The sequence below is a fragment of the Harpia harpyja genome, chromosome 1 (assembly GCF_026419915.1).
Source record: "Harpia harpyja isolate bHarHar1 chromosome 1, bHarHar1 primary haplotype, whole genome shotgun sequence".
NCBI lineage: Eukaryota > Metazoa > Chordata > Aves > Accipitriformes > Accipitridae > Harpia > Harpia harpyja.
In genome coordinates, this window is record NC_068940.1 from 45,780,829 (window position 1) to 45,801,002 (window position 20,174).

Here is a 20,174-nt window from a genome sequence, read left to right on the forward strand (position 1 = left end):
ACCCCTTCATTTTGGTAACCACCTCCGTGTTTCCCTCTCTCGTCACAGGGAAGGGCTACGAACTCAAGAGGTTAAATCGTACAGCAGCTCGGAATAGCTTACTTGTGCAAGTGAAAAAAAGAGGGTAAGCTTTTCCTAAGCCACATACTTGCCTAGCCCTTGCTTTTTCCTACTAAAAAAGTGCAGTCCTGCAAAATCTCTTTTATTAAAAAAAAATTCTAGACAGCGCTGGCACTAGGCAATGCTTGCAAACATCAACAGAACAAATGTACCCCCGTTGAAAAAGTGCAGTCCCGCAAAATCTCTTTTATTAAAAAAAAAAAATTTTAAAATCGCTGTCGCTAGGAAATGCTTCCGGACGCAAACAGAACAGATGTACCCCCATTCCCCACAGCAAAACATAATACATTTCCGGGAAGGGCACAAGACCGGAACGCCGTGATGCTGCAGCTGCTCCTCTACAGGAAAAGAAGGTTCAGAGAGGCTGACCCAGCTTCCGAGTCTCTGCTTCCAGAACAGCAGCTTTGGGCTCCCTGACCACAGCTGCTAAGGAGCGAGACAGCTCTTGGTGAAGGTCTGACAGCTCCTGGCTGGTCTTGGCACAGCACTCAATATAGTCCTGCTTGTATTTTCGTTCTTGTGCCAGCTGCGTCTGCAGAAGGGACACCTGAAAGAGGCAAAAGGCCGAGCTCAGACAAGCCCACGCTCTTAGGACCATCCGTAGCTCCACAGATCCGGCTGTCGGGGAAGACGCACCCTCCAACTCCAGCCCTGACAAACACGTTGTCCTTGTGGAATGGGAACTAACAGGTTCCCAGAGCCACCCTGAACTGAGCTCAGATTACCGACAATTCCGAGTTTCTTTCTGGCATACCATTCACAGGTACAACACCGAGACATTACATGCCTATTAAAGAGGGAGGTTTCTACAGCATTTCGTAACCCAACCCTTTTTTTCAAAGGAGAGATTTGGCCTACTGCCACCTTAGTTCCACATGCTTTCTCCTCAGCAGGAGGACTGCTGCATACACAAGGTAGTGAAGAACCGTTCTGTTATGATCTAGTTTACAACCCTGACAGCTAGCACATGAAATGGGAGAAAACTCTCACTCTTCCTAACTTCAGAGCATTTCACAAATGAGCAGAGCATAATCTGATGAACAAAGCCCAGGAGGCAAATGAGCCTTAAAGAGGACTGCTGAGGCCTTCAAAATCCTCAAACTCTCATTATTTCCTGGCAACAGCGGGTTGTGCCTGCTGGGCTTTTTGGTGGGAGAGACCCAGCTGCTCTCACCTCCTGTCAGGTTGGCAGGGCAGCGCAGCCACAGCAGCTCGGGCGTGTTGCCCTCTGCCTGCTTTGGAGCGGAGGAGATGCCAGCACTGGGAGCAGCGCTCGGTGCTTTGCTGTTTCGGGGAGAACAGCTCAGGCTGGAGGTTCTCCTCTGTTTGCAAAGTGACATGTGCTTTGCCAAGGGCTCTGTTCCACATGGGAATGCCATCCCCAACCTCGAGCTAGGAGTACGAAAATATTCTTTCTTGGCAAAGGAACTCAAATAACAGAAGCAATTCCTAAAGGAGTTTTATGGCTTATGGAACCTGCTCCGTTTGAATTACAATACCAAGGTCTGCCAACGTAAAGCCAAAGCAGATAAAAAGAGGGACCCTGATCTGCTAAGCATCTAGAGCAGACTAGGTGGGAAACTCGGGCAGCCAGCTCCAGAAGGGGAATGCGAGGCGCTGAATCAGAAGCCGGTAGCGCGCTGCGCGCGCGCGCGTGCGCGCGGAAAGCAAGACGTCAGAGGGACTTCACAGCAAACGATACGCATAGGCTAGGGAACACCACCCCTGAAGAGAGGGACAGCTCTGACCTTCTCTCTGAAATAATAAGGGCACCTTTGTGCAACTGGGCTTGGAGGCCTCCCACGCTTTGGTAGGTAACCCAGAGGTATGCGTGGGAGAAGTGGCCATCTGCTGCTAAGAGCATCTCCCAGGAAGGGGGAGATCAAGTGCCAGTTCCGCTGTTTCCCAGACCCAGAGGAGTGCCCCAACTAGCCAGCTGAGGATGATTCTTTGAGCTGAGCACCTTCGTTTTCCTGCTGAACTGCTGGAGTAGGTCCACAGTGCAGGCAGACACAACAGTCACAGGGGGAAGGGGCTTCAATCCGTTATCTGTAGCAACAGAACTTCAGGCGCCGAGGCTTCCTGGCGAAAACACCCTTAAGGTGTAACTTGATGGCTTCAGCGGTATGCTCGGCTCACTTGCCAGAGCTGAGCACCGTGTACTTTACTCGCGTAAATCTTACAGGCATTTTGCCCTGAACACCTGCGAAGATTCACCTCCTCAGGGAGACCAGGGCGTACCAGAGCCATAAAAGCATGTGGAAGAGGAGTCTGGCGACTGCTGCTGCTGCCAGTGCCGCTGTCAAGGCATGCAATAGGGTTCAGGAGCTGGGATGTACATTCTTACACTGATAAAACAAGCGTCCACACTGTGCTTAGGTCTCCGACTCGGTCCGATACTGGGATCGTGATTAGCACGGCATAGCAATAGGAGACTAACGGTTGCCTGAAGGCTGTAAGCTCTGGCGCTGCCTCAGATCCCTGGAGCTCTGATAGAGTGCAAGCTCTACTGTTAGCGGAGTCAAGGGAAAATGGAAGCAGTCAACAAGATGAGTAAGACTCAAGGGGAACATCCTTAGAATCTTCTCTATATTCAGGCGAGTGCCAGTGCTCTGAATTTCCTCCAATCCCTCTCCCACCACGCCTGACCTCTAGGCAAGCCAGAGACTAGACCTAGGTGCATGATGTTGTTTGGCCATGGCCAACAGATGTGTCCGACTGACTGGGTATTTCCACTGCCTGGTGTACTCACTGCCTGACAACCAAACAAAACTCGGGCTGTAGCATCGTGCAAAGCTGTGCCCCTCAGTACAGCCACGGCAGCTTTTGACGAGAGCTTTCCTACTCCTCACCTGGTTCTGCAACTCAGCTAATCGACGACTGCAGCGAGCGTGAGACTCCTCCTGTGAAGAAAATGCAAGGATTTCCTTTTGGTCTCCAGTTTGGCCAGGGCCATGGTCTACGTTCCACTTCTCTTAGGTCTATACTGGGGGGCTGCTGCCACTGGGATTTGCCACTGTTCCTCTGTATGGGCAGACCCTCCTCCCACCAAGCAAGATTCTGTTCTCACCTGTCTAGAAGCAGCCATCTTGTGCTGGTCAGAGAGCGAAAATCCGCACGCATCTGGCAGCGACCGACCACTGTGATATCTCTTCAGTCTCCTCCGTTCACGTTCCACCTGCACGTTGGTGATAGGAGAAAGGGTCACAGAAACCTGCCACCAAACAAGGAGCAAAAGGAGCTCTGGACATCATGGCAAGGAGATTTCTGCTCAGAGGCTGTTAATTGCACCAGAGAATGCTGCGGGCAAAAAGCACTCGAAGGAGGCTATGGAAGAGAAAGAGCAAGAGGAAACAGTTCCTGACACAAGAGCGTCAAATGTGCCTGTATGGGGACACTGGGGCAAGAAGGGTGGGACCGGAGTGAATGCGCATTTGTGAAGGCAACGGGGTGCCAGAAGAGAGAGAAAATACAAAAGCGTGTGTCCACAGGGGGAAGTGGGAGAGGGAAGGAAACAAGCAGAGGACTCCAGAGTGCTGTCTGTGGAAATGTGGTGTGATCCAGCGGACCGTGAGGCTTTGCAGAGGCAGCGAAAGCCTGTTTTACCTGCTCGAGAGTCCTCCTGAGCTCAGCATTGAGTTGCTTCAGCTCTGCCTTCTCCAGTTCCAGCCTTGCAACTGCTCGCTGCAGACATTCCAGCTGCTGTGACAGGAGTCTCTTCTCCGAGAGCCATGATAGCTGCTCCCCTTCTGCAATAGCCTGCTGGGTATACAGAGAGGAGATTATGTGAGCCGGTGCCACATAAAGGTTAGGAGGGACAGAATCGACAAGTCGGGGAGAGTGACCGGACTCGGGAATGGACAGTGCCAAGTCCCTTCTGCTCCTCCTGGTTGACGGGCCAAAACAACACACTCTCTTCCTAGGGGCCCTCCTCCCGATCGCCGTGGGGAAATCCACACAGATTTGCCTTCCGGCCTTTTGGACTGCAGCACAAGTACATCCTGAATGCGCAATGAAGCCTTTCACCTCATCAGGCAACGGTACGAATGCCATTATTTTTAATACACTGGAAAAGCTGTACCTCAGAAATCTACATCTCTGAAAGCATCCTCTAAGCACTGTCAGCGTAGCTGCTGTGCAACCATCGTTACAAAATTCTACTGAGGTTAGTACCTTAGTTTGGTCAACTGTGCCCCTTCCTTTCCATGCCAAACCCCAACCACGACACGTTGGCTAAGCTTGCCTACCTAGGAGAGAACCAAGTATCCACCCCCAACTTTTGGACTTCATTTAATTCTAACGGCAAGCTCTGTAGTTCTTTCAGTAGTTCGGGGGCTGACAGAAAACATTTCAGCAGGTGAATGCCTTGAGCTACGCAGACAGGCAAGCCTGCTGGCTACAACCACAGTTTCTTTGGCCGAGCAGGTCATGTATTTATGGGACTATATATTCCCCTATCTTTACGGGCATCGTCATTAGAATCCTTTATTGACACTTTAGTTGACTGATGATCAGTCACACTGCCTACCTGATGATGAAACCGGTCCGTGTCCCTCTCCGAAACCGTACTCTGCAGGATGGCTATTTCTTCCCTCAGAGTCCCGTTGGCCATTTCACTCTTGGTAAGGGCAAGAGTCAGTGCTTGTGCCTTCTCTCTCCATTTGACTTCTCTGCTCTCGGTCTGCTTCAAAATAGCAATCGTGCGCTCCAATTCTTCCCCCTTGGCTTTCCGCTCATCCGCCAGTTGTTGGGTTAGCTCCTTCTGTCTTTGCAAGGAACGGTCTCTCTCCTGGAGAACTCGCCTCTTCTCTGCTTCCTCTTCCTCCCATTTCTGGAGTTTCTGGATTCGTCTCTGTAGGGTCTCCCCGCCATCCTTCCATCGCAAAGCTGATGTTAATTGCTTCAAGAGTTCACTCTGCCTCCTAAGCTCTTGTTCTCTCTCCGCCAGAGTCTTCTCTAAGTACCCGACTCTGTCTCTGTGGTTCTTGATCTCTTCGTCCTTCTTTGTCAGAGTCGGCTGAACATGCTGGAGATCTTCCCGAAGAGCTCTTACTTCCTCTTCTAACTCTTCTAGTTCACCTTCGGCCTTGGTCTCTCGTTCCGTCTCGTGCAAGGCTTCTTCCAGGAGCTTCTCTTGCTCTCTGCGATGCCTAACCTCTTCATTCTTCTTGGTTAGCCTAAGCTGGAGATTCTGCAAGGTCTTCAGTTCTTCTTCTTGGCGCTGGAGTTTTTGCATGAGAGTTTCATTGTCTTCTTCTCTCTTCCTCACCGCGTGCTCAAGCAGATCCACTTGCTGCTGGCATGATGTTAGCGCTACTTTCGTGCTTTCTTCACGAAGCCGGAACATGTTCATTTGCTCCGTCTGCCTGAGGAACTCCAAATGGTTCTCCTTCACGATTTGGCTCATTTTGTCTAGATCCTGCTCTAGACTCTTGGCCTGCTTGCCTTCTAACTCCTTCTGCTCTCGAAGCTCCTGGACGTGCTCTTGCAAAGACACTATCTCTTGATCTCTCGCTTCTAGAGAAGATTCAGCGTATTCTAGTTTTTGCAGTATAGCTTTGGTCTGCATCGCTGCCTCCTCCTTTTGCTGTTGAAGCTTAGAGATAGCCTCCTCCAGAACCTCTATCTTTTCCTCTCTTTCTTTCAGAGTCAGTTTTGTTGCTTGGAGATTTGTTTGCTCAGCTTCACGCTTTTCCTCCTTTTCCTTCCACGCCTCACATTGCTTTCTAAGGGATAACATTTCTTGTTCTTTTTCCTTTAGTGCCACTTGAAGCTGCTGCAGAATTTCCTTCTGCTGTTCAGAGTCTTGCTCTTGTTTTTGGAAGGTCTCAATCAGTTCCTTCTGAGATTCAATCATTAAATCCTTTTCTTTCAGTATTGCTGTTGTGTATTCTAAGTCTCTGTGCAAGACATTCATCTGTTCTTCTGTTTTTTCCGCAGAGCTCCTTGCTTGTTGCTTTTGGATGTCTAGGAGTCTGTCCTTTTCTTTTAAGGTTCCTAAGGTCTGCTCCAGTTGGTCACGGACAGTCCTTAACTGCATTTCCATGACTTCTTCAGCTTCCCGGATTTGCTTTTGTTGCGACTCAAGCTCTTGATCCTTTTCAGATAAAGAGAGGGTCATCTTTTCTAGTGTCCCACGAAGCTCCTGCAGGTAGCCCTCTTGCTGTTCCTTGTACTGCTGCAAGAGTCTTAACTGATCCCTTTGAGAATCACACTCGCGCTCTCTGTCCTTAAGAACTGCCCTCAGGTCTCCAAGGCTCGCGTGCAGAGATTTCACCTGTTCTCTCTCCATTTCCAGTGCTTGGATCTGCTGAGTCAGAGACAGAAGCTCCAAGTTCTTCTCCTTCAAGTTCCCTTTCATATGATCAAGATCCACCTGCAGATTTCTCACTTGTGATGCACCGTGTCGTTCTAGAATCATTATTTTCCCTTCCTGGAATTGGATCTCCCGGTCTCTCTCCTCCAGCTCTTTGCTCATCTTGCTGACAGCAGTCCTCTGCATTTCTCGCTGCTTCTCCAGCTCCCGTATCTGTTCTTGCTGGGATCCCACCTCCCGGTCTCTCTCCTCCAGCTCTTTGCTCATCTTGCTGACAGCAGTCCTCAGCATTTCTTGCTGCTTCTCCAGCTCCTGTATCTGTTCTTGCTGGGATTCAACCTTCTGTTTTTTCTCTGTTATGTCCTTGATAACCTCACTGAGAGTAGTTTCATGCGTTTCTTTCTGGTTTTCCAGCATTCTCATCTGTTGCTGGTACAACTTCATTTCTCCCTCCCTCTCTGACAGGATGGCAGTCATATGAGTGAGACTCTCCTGCAAAGCTTTTCCCTGTGCTGCCTCTTTTTGGAGCATCTGGATTTTCTCCCGCTGCGTTTCCACTTCCTCATTTTTGATTTTTAAGATAGACAATGTAGTTTGAAGTTCTTGTTCAAGGCAGCGATTCCTATCTGTTGCTGCATTTGCTCGGGTTTCGGAGCCTGTGACTGATTCCTGAAGAAGTTTTATCTCCCGTACCAGTTCTTCTTTAACTGCTCGCAGTCTGGCCCGTTCCTGCTGCAAAACAGTGACAAAGAGGTTCAATAATTCCACCTATGTATGTTTGCTTTTCGTACTAGATTTGAACTCCTGCTTCAGTGGCAGTCAGGGGCTGCCCCCTCCCTCCCTGCCTCTCGGGATGTTGTAAGACCTTTCCTGCGCCGCCCTTTCGGTTGCGTCTTTCCCAGCTTACTCGGCCAGTCCCGTCTTCCTTTTTGCCCTTCTCCGAACCTCTTCTAGCTCTAGCGTGTTCTTTTGGGGAGGAGCTGCCAGGACCGCAGCCAGGATTTAAAGTCCAGACTAACCACGATTTAGGCAGTGGCATGATGATGTTCTCTCTGATAGGGAGGGAGGAAGGGAAGACAGAACAACCCCAACATGGGATTTCCCGTTTTTGGGGTTGGGCGTTGGGGGTTTTTTTGGACCTCTGCTGTGTAGAGTTTTCATGGTACCATCCTCTAGAACCCCGCTGTGCCCTCTTGAAGGAGTAGCGGTCAGATCACAGACACAGTTACGGTGTTCATGTTCTCTTCAGGCTGCAACGCGCTTCCTGCCTTTCTTAAACCTACACTGTGGTAGCCTCTCGCTTTGCAGGCCCTGTCCCTCACGGCACAAAGGTCTCATGGCTGCCAAGGCATCGCTCCTCTTTACAAAGGGGTAGCTAAGAGACGCTTCTACCCAGACGGACAGTGTCCAGAGAAGCACTGCCAATAAGGAGCCCAGAAGAGTAAAAAAACCACACAAATTCTCCTTTCACAGTCTTTACCTCTTGCTTGGCATTCTCCACTCTCGTCCGTTCCTCCTCTTGTTGAGCTTGCATGGTAGCAACTCTCTGCTTCATATCAAACAGCTTCTTCTCGTGCTCCCTTTCTGTCTCCGCCTTCTCCTTTTCCCACTGCTCCAGCATCTCCTGTAGCTCTGAATGGTGCCCTTCCCGCTCGCTTGCCTGATGAGGGGAGAAAAAGACTTCAAGATGGAGTCCCAGCCAAGCTTCTCAAAAAAATGGGAAGCTTCATCCCTCCCACAAACCCCCACCTCAACAGCGCACAGTAGTGGCTTTGTGCCCTCCATAAATCATGTCCTATCAAGGAACTTAAAAGGAGGGTCAGCTGGTGGAAGAAGAGGAGATGTTACCTTCCCCCCTCTGGCGGCTGCCTGTTTCCTAGCACCTCTCGCCTACGGGATTTCTCTCTAGTCTCAGAGTCTCTATTTTCAAAGCTCAACTCCATTCTCATCGAGGAAAAGATGCAGATGGACTGCAGGGTGAGAAAGAGACCAGCACCCCCATGCCCTAGTCACAAGACGGGCCACGAACTCAAGTACCAGGAACAAGGGGCTGTTCCATCTGTTCTGTATGCTTTAAGCCCAAAGATAACACCTCTGTCAACCGTGAAAGGACAGAAAGAAAGGAACAAAGTTCCCACGACTGCAGTTGGCAGGAAAGTTAGGAGTCTACTTCATGGTAGACAGGAGTCTGGTAAGATCCTACCCCTTTACTGCCATGCTTTGGGTGGGGACCACCCAACCTTCTGCTCAACTCGTCTCAGGCCCACAGGGAATCCGTGGCTTGCATTTACTGTCCCGGCATAGTCCTGTAGGTCTTCACGTGCTTTCAAGTGCGAGCCGTTGGCTCTGCTGCCTGGCCTAGCAACGTGTGGCCTATGACAGACGCTTGCTGCCATCTCACACGCTCAGGCTATTATTCTTCTAAAGCCAGCCCACAAAGCTTGCCTGAAGAATTCAGAAGCATATTGTTTCCTACCAGGTCTTGCAGGAGCTTGTTTATTTCCACTTCGTGATCAGTTTCCCGAAGTCTGAGGGTATCGTTATACTGCTCTTCTGTCCGCAAGAGCAGTTGCGCCATGTTTGCCCGTTCCTGCTTCAGGAGAGATCTCTCTGCTTCCAGCTCACATTGAAGGCACTTCACTTCCCCTGCAAACGTGACAAATGGCAAGATTCAGGGCCTACACAAACAGCGGTTCTGACTTCACTAACCTTCAGCCATTTGAATTTTTTCAGTGTAGGAGGGATCTGTGTCCAGCTCCTTCACTCCTTAGAAGCACTGCAGACAGAGAGCTATTTTTATACCATCCTCCCTAGGCAGGGGGATCACCAGAAACAAAGCACACGAGGCTCTCACCTTGTATCACCTCCTTGGCCTGCCTGACTGTGTGAAGTTGGATTTCAAGCTGACTCCTGGCGATCTCCAGCTGACATAAGCGCTGCTGAGCCTCAAGCAGGCTGGATTCCAGGGTCTCCTTCCCTGACCTACAAGACGCCAATACGGAGAGAAATGAGTTTCTTGCTCCTGACGCCCACAGGGAGTTAGTCCAGTGAGAACTGGTTCAAGATCCCTACCCCTCAGTACGGAAAATGGGTTGCATGGAAACTGGTATACAGAAGGCATATTTCTGCCGTTTAAAAGAGCAATGCAGGCCCCTCCGAGGGAAAGCCCAGGCTTTGCTTATGACCTAGCGTAACACAGAAAGCCCAGACGAATTTGATCTCCATAGCCAAATCTTAAATTGCTATTGTCTGATCTATGACACACGGGTAGCTGTGCTCACAAAGTCTGTGCCAGCAAGCAAAAGCCCAGCCTCTGCTCGCAGCCCTTTGCTCATCGTCACTTCCAGGTTGCTCTGCAGGGGCACAGAGTAAGAGTATCTCCCTGGCTGACTCGTGACTTTTTGATGCCGTTCGTAGTGTACGTACAGGGAGGTGATCTTCCAGACTCCCTATATTTCAAAGGGACTAAAGCAATACATCAGATGATATAGTAAAATCTCATGCTTGTAAGCAGCATCTGTGAGAAATCTGAACTAGATTTTATCTGAACAAGGACTACCTGAAAGGAGAGACAGGTAGCCTTCAGTTTAAACTCTTGGAAGTTCAAGAGAAAAACTTGCTACTTTTCTCTAAGCGTTGCTAACTAAGTAGGCAGTAGCCCAAATGACTTGCCGCTCTTTAAAATGGAAGTTGTAGTACTGCGGAGGCAAATTGTTACATCCATAGACTTCAACCAACTGCTGCGTATGACACACAGGATTCTGGAACCAGAAGCTGAAGTTGCCTCCCTGATCTAACACGGCGTCCTGCGTGCCAGGTTCCTACCATACACAGCACTGCCTCACTAGTACAGGCATGCAACCAGGATAACATCCTTCAGGGTAAAGGGGCACCCGAGTGGTACAACAATAAGACCCACAACAGTAGGATTTCACTGCTTTGATGGACGATGGAGGATGTCTCTTCAAGAAGGAGAACAAGCACATATTTCTGACTACGCCTATCTCTGGCAGTCCAAAGTAAATATGCTCCATTTTAAGGATAAATCAAAGTCAGTCTCTAAAACACAACAGAGAAGATAAGAATCCAAAACTGTGACGACAACAACAGGCTCTTGAGAACAACGTCTGGCAAGAATAGTTGCTACAGCCCAATAATTGACAGAACATAATTCAGCTGGATCAAATAAGAGGAGCTGGAGCTCAGAAGCAGCAGCAGCTCTCAAGAAACAGACTGAGTCAAAATGGTGTTTATCAGCCTTGCTAACAACATACTCTGGAGTGGTAAGGCGTAAAAGTCAAGAAGCATGACAAACGGTCTCTAATTTGTACAGCTCTGCAAGTTCAGGAGTCTTCTAAAAAAGACCTGAGAGGAGGACAAACATCTCGATACGTTGGGTAGTTTGGGGTTGGTTTTTTTTTAAAAGCAGAACTTGTCACGTGGGATCTTAGAAACCTGATCCAGCAGAAGGACAAAATCTTGTTCCTTCCCTGCATAAACTCCTCCATGATGTCTATCTCAAAACAGCACGTGGTAAGGAGTACCGGACCCAGACATCAATGATGGGCAACAATTCCCGCAGACTGGCGACCATTCAAAAGAGGCTTCCCTGCTGCTGGTGTAACCAACTCTAGGTCCTGCACCACAGGTAACAAGAGTTAGACTAGAAACAGTAGGCCCTCAAGATTTTCAGCACGAGCCTCTAGCTTCACCCTAAACGGCAGCGTCCTACTCGCAATGTCCGTACGTAGTAGCCTTGAATTCTGAAGATCCCACGTCAAACTACTTGATAAGGAAAGATCCAAGTTCAAACGCGCAGAACAAGAAACCAAAACCAGAGAGAAGCTTTGGGTTTCAGTAAACATCTGCATGGTTTAATTACTACTCAATGCAGAGCCAAGGTACCAGATACCGAGGAATTATGCTGGCTTGCTTTGGACTTCACACAGGAACGTGCAAGGGGGCATAAACATGAGCCCAAGGCTCAGGAGAGCTTTGTTAGCTTTAGCTGTCAGAAAAATAACCTTCAAACCATGCTGTACTGGTTTGGGTTTTTGGTTTTTTTTTTGCTCGAGATTCTTCCGTTTTCTGTCCATGGAAGGTGAAAACGGCTGAAAAGCTTACAGGATGCAACGAATCCTCGTGTAATGATTATCACCTCTATAATTACAGACATTAAATAATCTCCTGCCTAGGGTCTCCCCCCTGCCTTTACCTGGCCTCTGCCAGCTGCTCTGCAAGGCCTCGTCTCTCCTGCTCCGTGGCTGCCAGTCGCACCTCTAGGGCAGCCTTCTCGTGCACCAGCAATTCCTTCTCTTTGGATATGTTGGCCAGTGCCTGCCCTTGGCGAGAGGACTCCTGCCGCAACTGCTCCAGACCACTGCTAGCTGACTCTTGCTGGCGGTGAACCTGAAAGCGGGACAAAATACAGTTAGAGTCCTTCCTCTGGAGTTCTGTGCAGAGCCAGCCAGTGCCACTTCTGAATCAGCTAGAGGAGAGAGAGCTCCGGTACTCTGGCCTGAAAGTTTAAGAGCATCTGCTTTATACCGCCCTAACACCCTGGGCTGCCAAAAGGCACTAGGGCTGTTAACCCGAAAGCGATGTGTAAGGCCCTACTGGGTTGCCTGGGACCAGACAGCCCCTTCAGGACAAACGTACACACCCCAGACTACACGTTTTCACGCAACAATACCACATCTTCCACAACTGCCACCTTGCAAACTAAAATTCTATCAGGATCTATTCCAGTGCTGGAAATTTTCAGGAAAGTTTGAGCAAAAGCAACTTTGCTCGCCGAATAAAGTGGACATACACGTGGTTTCTCCTCCTAGAAGAAGAAAAACCAACATCAAAGCGTCACCTTGTCGCAAAACACCACCACACACCTACTTCAGTGTGTACAGCAGTCGGATGCAATGAGGTGATCCTTGGCAGGGAAACAGCCCTTGTGGTGGGCAGTGTCATTTAGTGATTTACGGAAGTCTGGCTGGTGTGGCCAAAGAGATGGTAGACTCTATTTGGACAGTAGTTCATGTCAACAATACTGTTTACTTGTCTTACACAAACAAGTTGTCCAATAGACCTTGCTGGCATTCCAGCCTGAAGACTAACCGTGATTTTATAGCTTTCCTCTGCAGTATAATACCTCTGCTGGCTATTTGCCAAACAGACCACGTACTCCAAAACTAAGGCTGTCTAACAGAGAACAGACCATCAGAAACAAACAATTCTCCTCTCAAAGTTATCCCATAAGACCTAAGATTGTACATTATGAAACTGACACTGAAATGATGGCAAACTCCCTAGTCTCCTCCAGCGATACAATTCTCCCAAGCTCTTTTTCCACTCTACCAAAACCAGTTAGTCCAGAGTAAACAGTCTCCTGTGATCACCTCTTTCTCATCTTCTCCCTCAAAGCCTAAAGAGGATCTAGCAATTCAAAGCTGCGTGTATGTCGTAAAATACAGTTCCAACGATTTCAGGATGTCATTCCCGTTCTTAGCAGTACAAGACAGCAGACGCTGACTTGCCGCTTTGTCCCGCCCTCTAGGCCCCAACAAGCGGAGCTTGGAAAGTTGCAGACTTCACAACAAAAAGCATAAATAGAAACATGCAGCCCCGGGGGTTTTTGGCCTCAGAAAATGGGTGAGGAGCTTGCTTGTTTGCTTACAGGGTAAGGATTACGCAAGGCAAATCACCTCTCTGCAGCTTATCAAAAGCCAAAAAAGAGGCCAACACAGGCAGGTGGATTAAAGGAATCTGTAGAAGCAGAGGACAACTCAGAGAATTGCACAACAGCTCTGCGAGCCATCAACACATTTCCGGAAGGAAGTAAACAAAGCCGTCTGACCTCCAGCGCTACCAAGTGTCTCCTTGACAAAAACCACTGCAGAATCCAACAGATACAGCTTCACTGAGCCAAGCAGCCAAAAGCCCACCCAGAAAGCACCAGGTTTTTGGTCTCACCTGATTGAGTTTCTCTTGGGTTTCTGCCTTCTCCTCTGCCAGCATCCTCAGCTCTACCTGCAGCCCCTCCTGTTGCTCCTCTGCTTCCTTCAGCAGCTGCTCCAGGTGGGCTTTCTCTGCGCTCAGCGCCTCATTTGTTCTCTCCCACAAGTTCAGCTTCTCCTGGTCAGAGATCTTTGCTCTCTCCATCTCGTCCACTTTACCTGACAGAACGTCAAGCTCTTGCTCCAGCTACAATCACAGAAGCACAGAGGAAATAAAATAACAGTAAGATTTACTCTGTAGGAGCTTTGGCTTGGACAGAGAAAAGAGCAACGTTTCCATATTCAGACAGTCATACTGTCTGAAGGCAAGAAGTCTGAGAAGCAGCAGCAGCTGGAGACAAACACCTGGCAAGATCTTTGACAACTCTGCTCACCTGCAACACAAGTTTGTTCAGCTGCACTTTATCCAACGCAAGAGCTTCATTGATACTGCTCATGTTCGCTGCTGCAACGTGTAGATTGGCTATTTCAGCACTCAGCTTATTCTGAGCCCCTGTCAACTCTGCTACCGACTGCTCTGCCTGAAGAGACGAAAGAACAACATGACAACAAAGACAGGAAAATCCCTGACTTCAAGCAGCAACTCCAGATCCCCTGTCGTGTCTCTGACACACTCCCAGTTCAGCGTTCCCAACAAGCACGTGGGCACTAACTACACCAGAGAGCCTCTGTGGTCTGATCACCGTCTTCCAAGAAGGACAACAACATTGTCCCTGTCTTCTACTGCCAGAAACAGCATCTGTGGTGGTCTTGCTATCACAGCTGCCTCTCCCACAAGTGCTGCCTCGGAATAAGGTGACCATACCTTCTCCAGTGCCACGGTAAGCTCCTGTTTCTCTTGCTTCAGCAGATCCCTCTGAAGGTGCGATTCCTCCAGCATCTCTCTTGCGACCACCAACTCGCTCTGTAATAATGAATGTTCTCCTTCAAGTGCAGCTAAGTCCTTCGGTCTATGAGAAGGGGAAAGACAAACAAGTTTTTAACGTAAAAAACATTGTCCTTTCCAAAACCACGAGTATAGAATCATAGAATCATTTAGGTTGGAAAAGACCTTTGAGATCATCGAGTCCAACCGTAAACCTAACACTGCCAAGTCCACCACTAAACCGTGTCCCTAAGCACCACACTCCACAGGTCTTCGAAACACCTCCAGGGATGGTGGCTCAACCACTTCCCTGGGCAGCCCGTCCCAACGCTTGACAACCCTTTCGGTGAAGAAATTTTTCCTAAGATCCAATCTAAACCTCCCCTGGCACAACTTGAGGCCGTTTCCTCTCGTCCTATCACTTGTTACTCGGGAAAAGAGACCGACACCCACCTCGCTACAACCGCCTTTCAGGTAGCTAACAGCTTCCCGCCTGCTAGTTCTCTCTCTCCTCTTTCATACGTTGGACACAAGACTTTCCAAAGTTCTTCTTTGGGTAAGACAGACTTCTAAAGTCCACATTAATAGTCCCACAACTACTTTTGCCTTCAGCAGCGAACTGATGAAGGAGCTGGCAATCTATCTGGGGAGATGTGCATGAATTTCCCAAACTAATTATCACAGGATCACAGGATGCTTCAGGTTAGTACGTGTGATGTTGCAAAATGGCACTCCTTGCCCCAAAGGCCTTCTGCACTCAGTCTAGCGTGGAAACGGCAGTACGGAGGGGCTACATTGCATATGATGGTCCTGTGCAAATTCCTCCCAACTCCTTTAGCACAGCCCTGGGTAGCAAAAGGGCTGTACAAGAGACACAGCTCTCTTTACGCTGGTCTCCATTTCTCACCAAGAATCAGTTAATAGCAAAAACATTGTAATATGCCATCTCTTTTCCAGTCCTGCCTTACTCACAAGAGCTTCTGTCTGTCAGATGGTTTCTTCTATCCGTTCTGTTGAAGGCAATAGTTTGACTAGGGACAGGAACAAGGCTGTGCAGTATGGGTGCGTTTTAAACGTGAACACAGCCCACCCTATGAATCCAACAAGCACCCACAGAAGACAACGCTGCTAACAGCAAAGTTTAAAACACATTTACCTGTCCTGAAGCTCCTTCTTCTCCGGGTCCCCTTCGACTTGTAAGTGCATCACTGCCCAAGTCTTCTGGCTTATTTCCTGTTCCGCTTGCTGCTGTGCCTGATCCTTGAGGACAGGTCTACCCAGCGTAACGGATTCCCAGGGCCGTACGCCACAGTTTAGGTGGGAGCAGTTTACAAGTATAGATCCAGAAAGCCTCATTTGCTCTGCCTTCAGCTCTGACAAATCTCTGAAGAAGAATCAAGAAGGAGGTAACGTTCACACCACCATCTTTATCAGCTGACTCGCTTCCGAAGCACGGAATTGCGCAACAGGAAAAGCCGGCAGGAAAGACGACATCTTCGTTGGGGACGAATCACTCATCTGACACTTTGGGATCAGGACACATCTTGATCCTTGGGCAATGGGTCTATTTGATGGTTGAGGAATGAATCTCTTTTCTCCTCAGAGATAAGACGAAATGTATGGAACAGCCAGAAGGCTTCAGGAATTAACTAGCGGGTCAGGCATACTCTACGCATTAAGGAAAGCTTGTCACCAAATAAGGTAAACGGCTGACGGTAACCCAGAGTTTGAAATGGCATGCTGACACCAGAAGAATTTACTGTTAGGCTACGCTATTTTTCTCTGCACAGAAGGCAGCTGTGAGAAAGGAACCTCAGAGAGCCCAAGAACAGGAAAACAATCATAAAAGGGAGGGATCAAACTAAGCAAAATCAATTGGAGAAATGTAATAGCAGGGTAGAGAAGCTATTCTTTCTCTCAACAGTGTTGGTACAGGAATAAGCGGATGCAAACTGACCAGGATAAACGTAAGCTGGAAATGAGAAGGAAAAAATAAATATATATATATATATATATATTCATGAATGATCTTTCCATCAGGAGCAGTGGGAAAGGAAAGCCAGTGAGATTTAAGGCAAATTTTAATCACTCTATAAAAGGGGACCGCCCCGCATGCTGCATGCATAGCTTTGGTGAGTCTCTTCCAACTCGTCCACATATGCCTGTGTCTGTGTTAATATGCCCAAACATCACCATAGTCAAGTTCACCTGTTCAGGGCCTCTGCACTGCTTATAGCCTGAGCCCCTCAGCTTTATCTGAAAACCAGCAGCAAACAAAATGCTTCTGAATATAGCCTAAGGCATGCTTAATGCCATCGCTTCGGACTGCCAAAGGAGAAATTGTATCTTTAGCCGCAGCTAGGGTAACATCAAGGCTCAAAAAGCAGCTGGGAAGGGAAGCTATGTTTTTTCTGCAACGAGATCTAGCCTTCACTTCTACTCACCGGTCAGTGGCAGTCTTCATTTCCAGGAAATGACAGCGGAAGGTTACCACCTGACGCCACAGGCTGAGTAGACGGCTGCGTTCACCCCTTAGGTAGCTGTCATAAAGCTAAACAGGCCAAGACAAAAAGAAATGCCAATTCAGCCTTCGCTGTCACTGTACAAGCCTTTCAGATAGGAGAGGGTACAACCGTCATCACCAGGTCTCCTTTAAGAACTATTCCAACGGGGGCGGGGGGGGGGGCGGGCATCAAGGACTGAAGAGCCACCACAGAGGCATCCTCAGTAGACCTGCCACCTGACTGCAAAGAAGGGAACATCCACACTTCCCCTGCAGGAGCGGGTATCAACAAAGCAAACTGATCGCGATTCATCGTCTCGCCCTGCAGAGGTGTCTAACAGGCTCGGTGGAGGAAGACAAAAACAAGCCCCTCCGAGACCAGTGTCAGATTTGCTTACAACAGCCTATTGGTAAGGGAGGCCTGTCCTGTTCTTCTGTTGGCTACCCTGAATCCGAAAACACACAGACCTCTCTTTGGCCTCCACTGCTGTAGACAGAGATTTAGGAACTATTAAAACACAGACGAGCGTTCATGTGTCACTGCCCTACAGTGCCCAGCAACAGCAAGCATTTGCCTTTGAGAACGAGCAGTACGGTCACAGCACGCGGGCACCTTCCATCACCACAATTTGCTGACACTCCTCCATCTCACACCCCTGTCTTCTGCTCGTAAACACCAATACATCCTCAACAGTGCCACAACTTTCACACAGCAAGTTCTCCAGGCCAGAAATAAAACCCATTCTCATTCCACCCCGGCATCGCGTCTGACATTCCCGTCGCCCATCCTTACCTCACGTTCGCTGCGCCACTCACTCTCCTTCAATTCCAGCTCCTCCCGGGCCCTCATCCAATCCGCCGTCAGTTTTCCAACATCTTCTTTAAGGGCTGAATTAACCTCATTCGCTTCATCGAGGTGCTCCTGCAGGAGAGCGTTCACTTCTGCCAGATTCTCACACCTTGGAAAGGGAGAAACAGCAATGAGGTCACTGAACAACTGCTATCCACAAGCAGCACCCCCGTCATTTCCCAACTCCCTCAACGCTGACTTTGTTGTCAAACTGAGAGGCAGTAAAAGTGCTTGCTAGGATTAACTGAGATCTCTCTGTGATGGCGTACTCATTTGCTTCTCCTTGCTTTAAGCCTTCTACTTCCACCTACAATTGCGGTTTCCCCTTCAACTTTGATGATGCCCACAGTTCACGTCTTGCCTCCCCTTCGTGCTGTCTGATCACTGGATGCATCACCTTTCTCTAGCACTCTGCTGAGCCGCTCACCTACTGAACCACAGAATAATCTAGGCTGGAAAGGGACCTTTGGAAGTCACCCGGAATAACCCCCCGCTCAAAACAGAGACATTCAGCACACAACACTATTACTGCACCACAGAAAACAGACTGTGGACCTTTCTCCTTTCAAAGCAGCTTGCCCAGCTGCTCCCCTTGGGGAGACCAGGCAGCACTGACAGGTTTTCCCTCACTTCCACGAGCATCCAGGATACCAGGTACGAGGGAACGCTTCTTCCCTGTACCTTTGCTGCTCCTCTTCCACCTGAAGCAGTGCTTTCTCCAGGCTCTGGTCTTCTGTGGCTTCCCACCTGCCTGGAAGGGGTCCCTTCAGAAGAAAGGAAAAGTTTAGTCAAATTCTTGTCTTCCCTTCACTGCTGCTAGCATCCACCGCTTTCCGCTCCATTCGCTTGGGTAGCTCAGGAGCTCGTGGCTTCTTCCAGGCGTAACAGTGTCGTGACTATGGAGAGCAAGGGAGGTGCTCAACGCGAGTAGCTCTCCTCAGTCCCCCACCGTGGCACTCTCGCAGCTAGGTCTCCTTAGCTCACAACCGTGACTGCTCACTTCGACTTGAAGCCTGGGAATGCTCTCCTACTCTCCTACCCTCTGTTCTTCCTAGGTTTACTTTAGCCGTGAAGCAGAAAGAAAAGCACGTGGCCGTATGTTGAACGCCAGCATTCTTGCCTTCCAAAATGCCACGTTTCAACCCATTCTTTTTCAGAGACGGCCATATAACGTAACAGGCAGTGTGGCCCTCTCCTGAGCCCTAGGACAAAATGCTACGCCAGCAATAAAGCACTCTTTCTCAAAACTAAAATCCCCCTCCACAGGGTTTCCTGCACTGGCATTTCTGGGACCACTGGCTCCTCTAAGAATGGCAACTGCACAAAACACTCACCGGCAAACTTACAGCGCTGCTTTAAACCCTCAGGCAGCAAAATCTTGCTTCCCTCTGCCATTGCTTTGGGGAGCTTGCTTTGGCCTGCGTTAACGAATGCTACCTACACGGTCTTTACTTAGCAACCTGCACACTCACCCCTCCTGCTGCCAGCTGCTGCTCCAACTCTCGACACCGAGTCCGGTACTGCAGTACCTGGATGGAGACATAGAATGAAGATGAGCGAATGCAGCTTGCAACAGGCTCGGCTCCTCCTGCGTTAGCTTTTCTCCAAGTCTTTACAGCCCAAGCACAGCACGTTCCACAGCGCTGCCGATGCCGCCAACAAGAAGTCCTTACGATACAGGCAAGCTTCACTTTATCTCGTACTGAAGAAACTGAGACGGGGTTTCTTTTACACGTACTGCTACCTGCTCATCCTAAGAGCTGCCTGCCTCGGCCCGGGGCCGCCCCAAACCACCCCCGCCGGCTCGGCTCCTGCCTCTGGGACAGCCCCCTGCTAACGTGGCCCAACAAAGGCGCCTGCGAGCCGGGCATCTTTATTTCAGTACGGACAAGCCCTCACGAGAGGCTCGGCAGGGTGACAGCGGCAGGGCCAGGCGCCCAGCGGGCCGGGCCGGGCCGGGCCGGGCCGGGCCGGGCCGGGCGGAGGAGGGCGGCTCCCGGGGCCTCCCCCGAGCTGCGGGCTCGGCGCCGTCCCGCCCGCGGCAGCGCCGGGGAACGCCCCGGGGAGGGCCCCGCTGGGGCCGCGCCTTCGCCCCCCGACGTCGCCATCGCCGCCGCCGAGGCCCCTCTCAGCGCTGCGCGGGCGGCCCGGGCACCCCGGCCCCGCCACCGCGGCCCGTCCCCGGGCAGCTCCCCGCCGGGCCGGCGCCCCCGCTCCTCACCTTCGCCTGCAGCTTCCGCACCAGCACCGCTTGCCGGTGCTGCGCCTCCTGCGAGCTCTGCAGCCGGCGCCGCAGGGAGGCCTGGCTCCGCGCCGCCATGCCCCCGCTCTCCAGCCGGGCTCCGCCGCCTGACGGGCCCCGCGGCGGGGGCTGCTCCGCGGCCTGCCCCGGCGGACCGCGCTCAGGCGCCTGCCAGAGGCGGGCGCAGCGGCTCACCCTGCCCGCCGGGCGCGACCGGGCGCCGGGCGGGAGAGCCGGGCTCGCTCGGGGCCGCTCTGTGGCAGCGCTT

The 20,174-nt window shown here is 50.3% G+C and overlaps 1 protein-coding gene across 4 annotated transcripts; it reads right to left on the bottom strand.

Annotated features, from left to right (window-relative positions):
* Positions 1-277: 277 nt before the first annotated feature.
* On the bottom strand, positions 278-20,109 carry LOC128143388 (centrosome-associated protein CEP250-like). 4 transcript variants are annotated; one of them, XM_052790567.1, is made up of 18 exons: positions 19,886-20,109; positions 19,137-19,193; positions 18,346-18,428; positions 17,608-17,773; positions 16,756-16,862; positions 15,468-15,695; positions 14,252-14,396; positions 13,821-13,967; positions 13,403-13,633; positions 11,652-11,845; positions 9,291-9,418; positions 8,913-9,082; positions 7,917-8,096; positions 4,649-7,165; positions 3,727-3,882; positions 3,191-3,298; positions 2,973-3,023; positions 278-667 (listed from the first exon to the last, which is right to left on the bottom strand). In XM_052790567.1, exons 1-18 carry the CDS (start codon positions 19,982-19,984, stop codon positions 476-478), a joined length of 4,959 nt encoding a protein of 1,652 aa, XP_052646527.1. In that variant the 5' UTR covers positions 19,985-20,109; the 3' UTR covers positions 278-475. The 4 variants fall into 4 exon arrangements, with proteins under 4 accessions (XP_052646527.1, XP_052646535.1, XP_052646518.1 ...); XM_052790575.1 differs by having other exon boundaries at positions 3,727-3,879; positions 4,649-7,168; XM_052790558.1 differs by having other exon boundaries at positions 4,649-7,168.
* Positions 20,110-20,174: the final 65 nt, after the last annotated feature.

What these genes read in the sequence shown, in the direction of transcription:
- LOC128143388 (XM_052790558.1), bottom strand. Translation starts at nt 19,984, where the DNA reads ATGGCGGCGCGGAGCCAGGCCTCCCTGCGGCGCCGGCTGCAGAGCTCG. An exon ending in TGCGGAAGCTGCAGGCGAAG is followed by an intron (nt 19,194 to 19,885) that starts GTGAGGAGCGGG and finishes GTCTCCATCCAG; the next exon opens with GTACTGCAGTACCGGACTCG. An exon ending in AGATGGCTGCTTCTAGACAG is followed by an intron (nt 3,024 to 3,190) that starts GTGAGAACAGAA and finishes TTTTCTTCACAG; the next exon opens with GAGGAGTCTCACGCTCGCTG.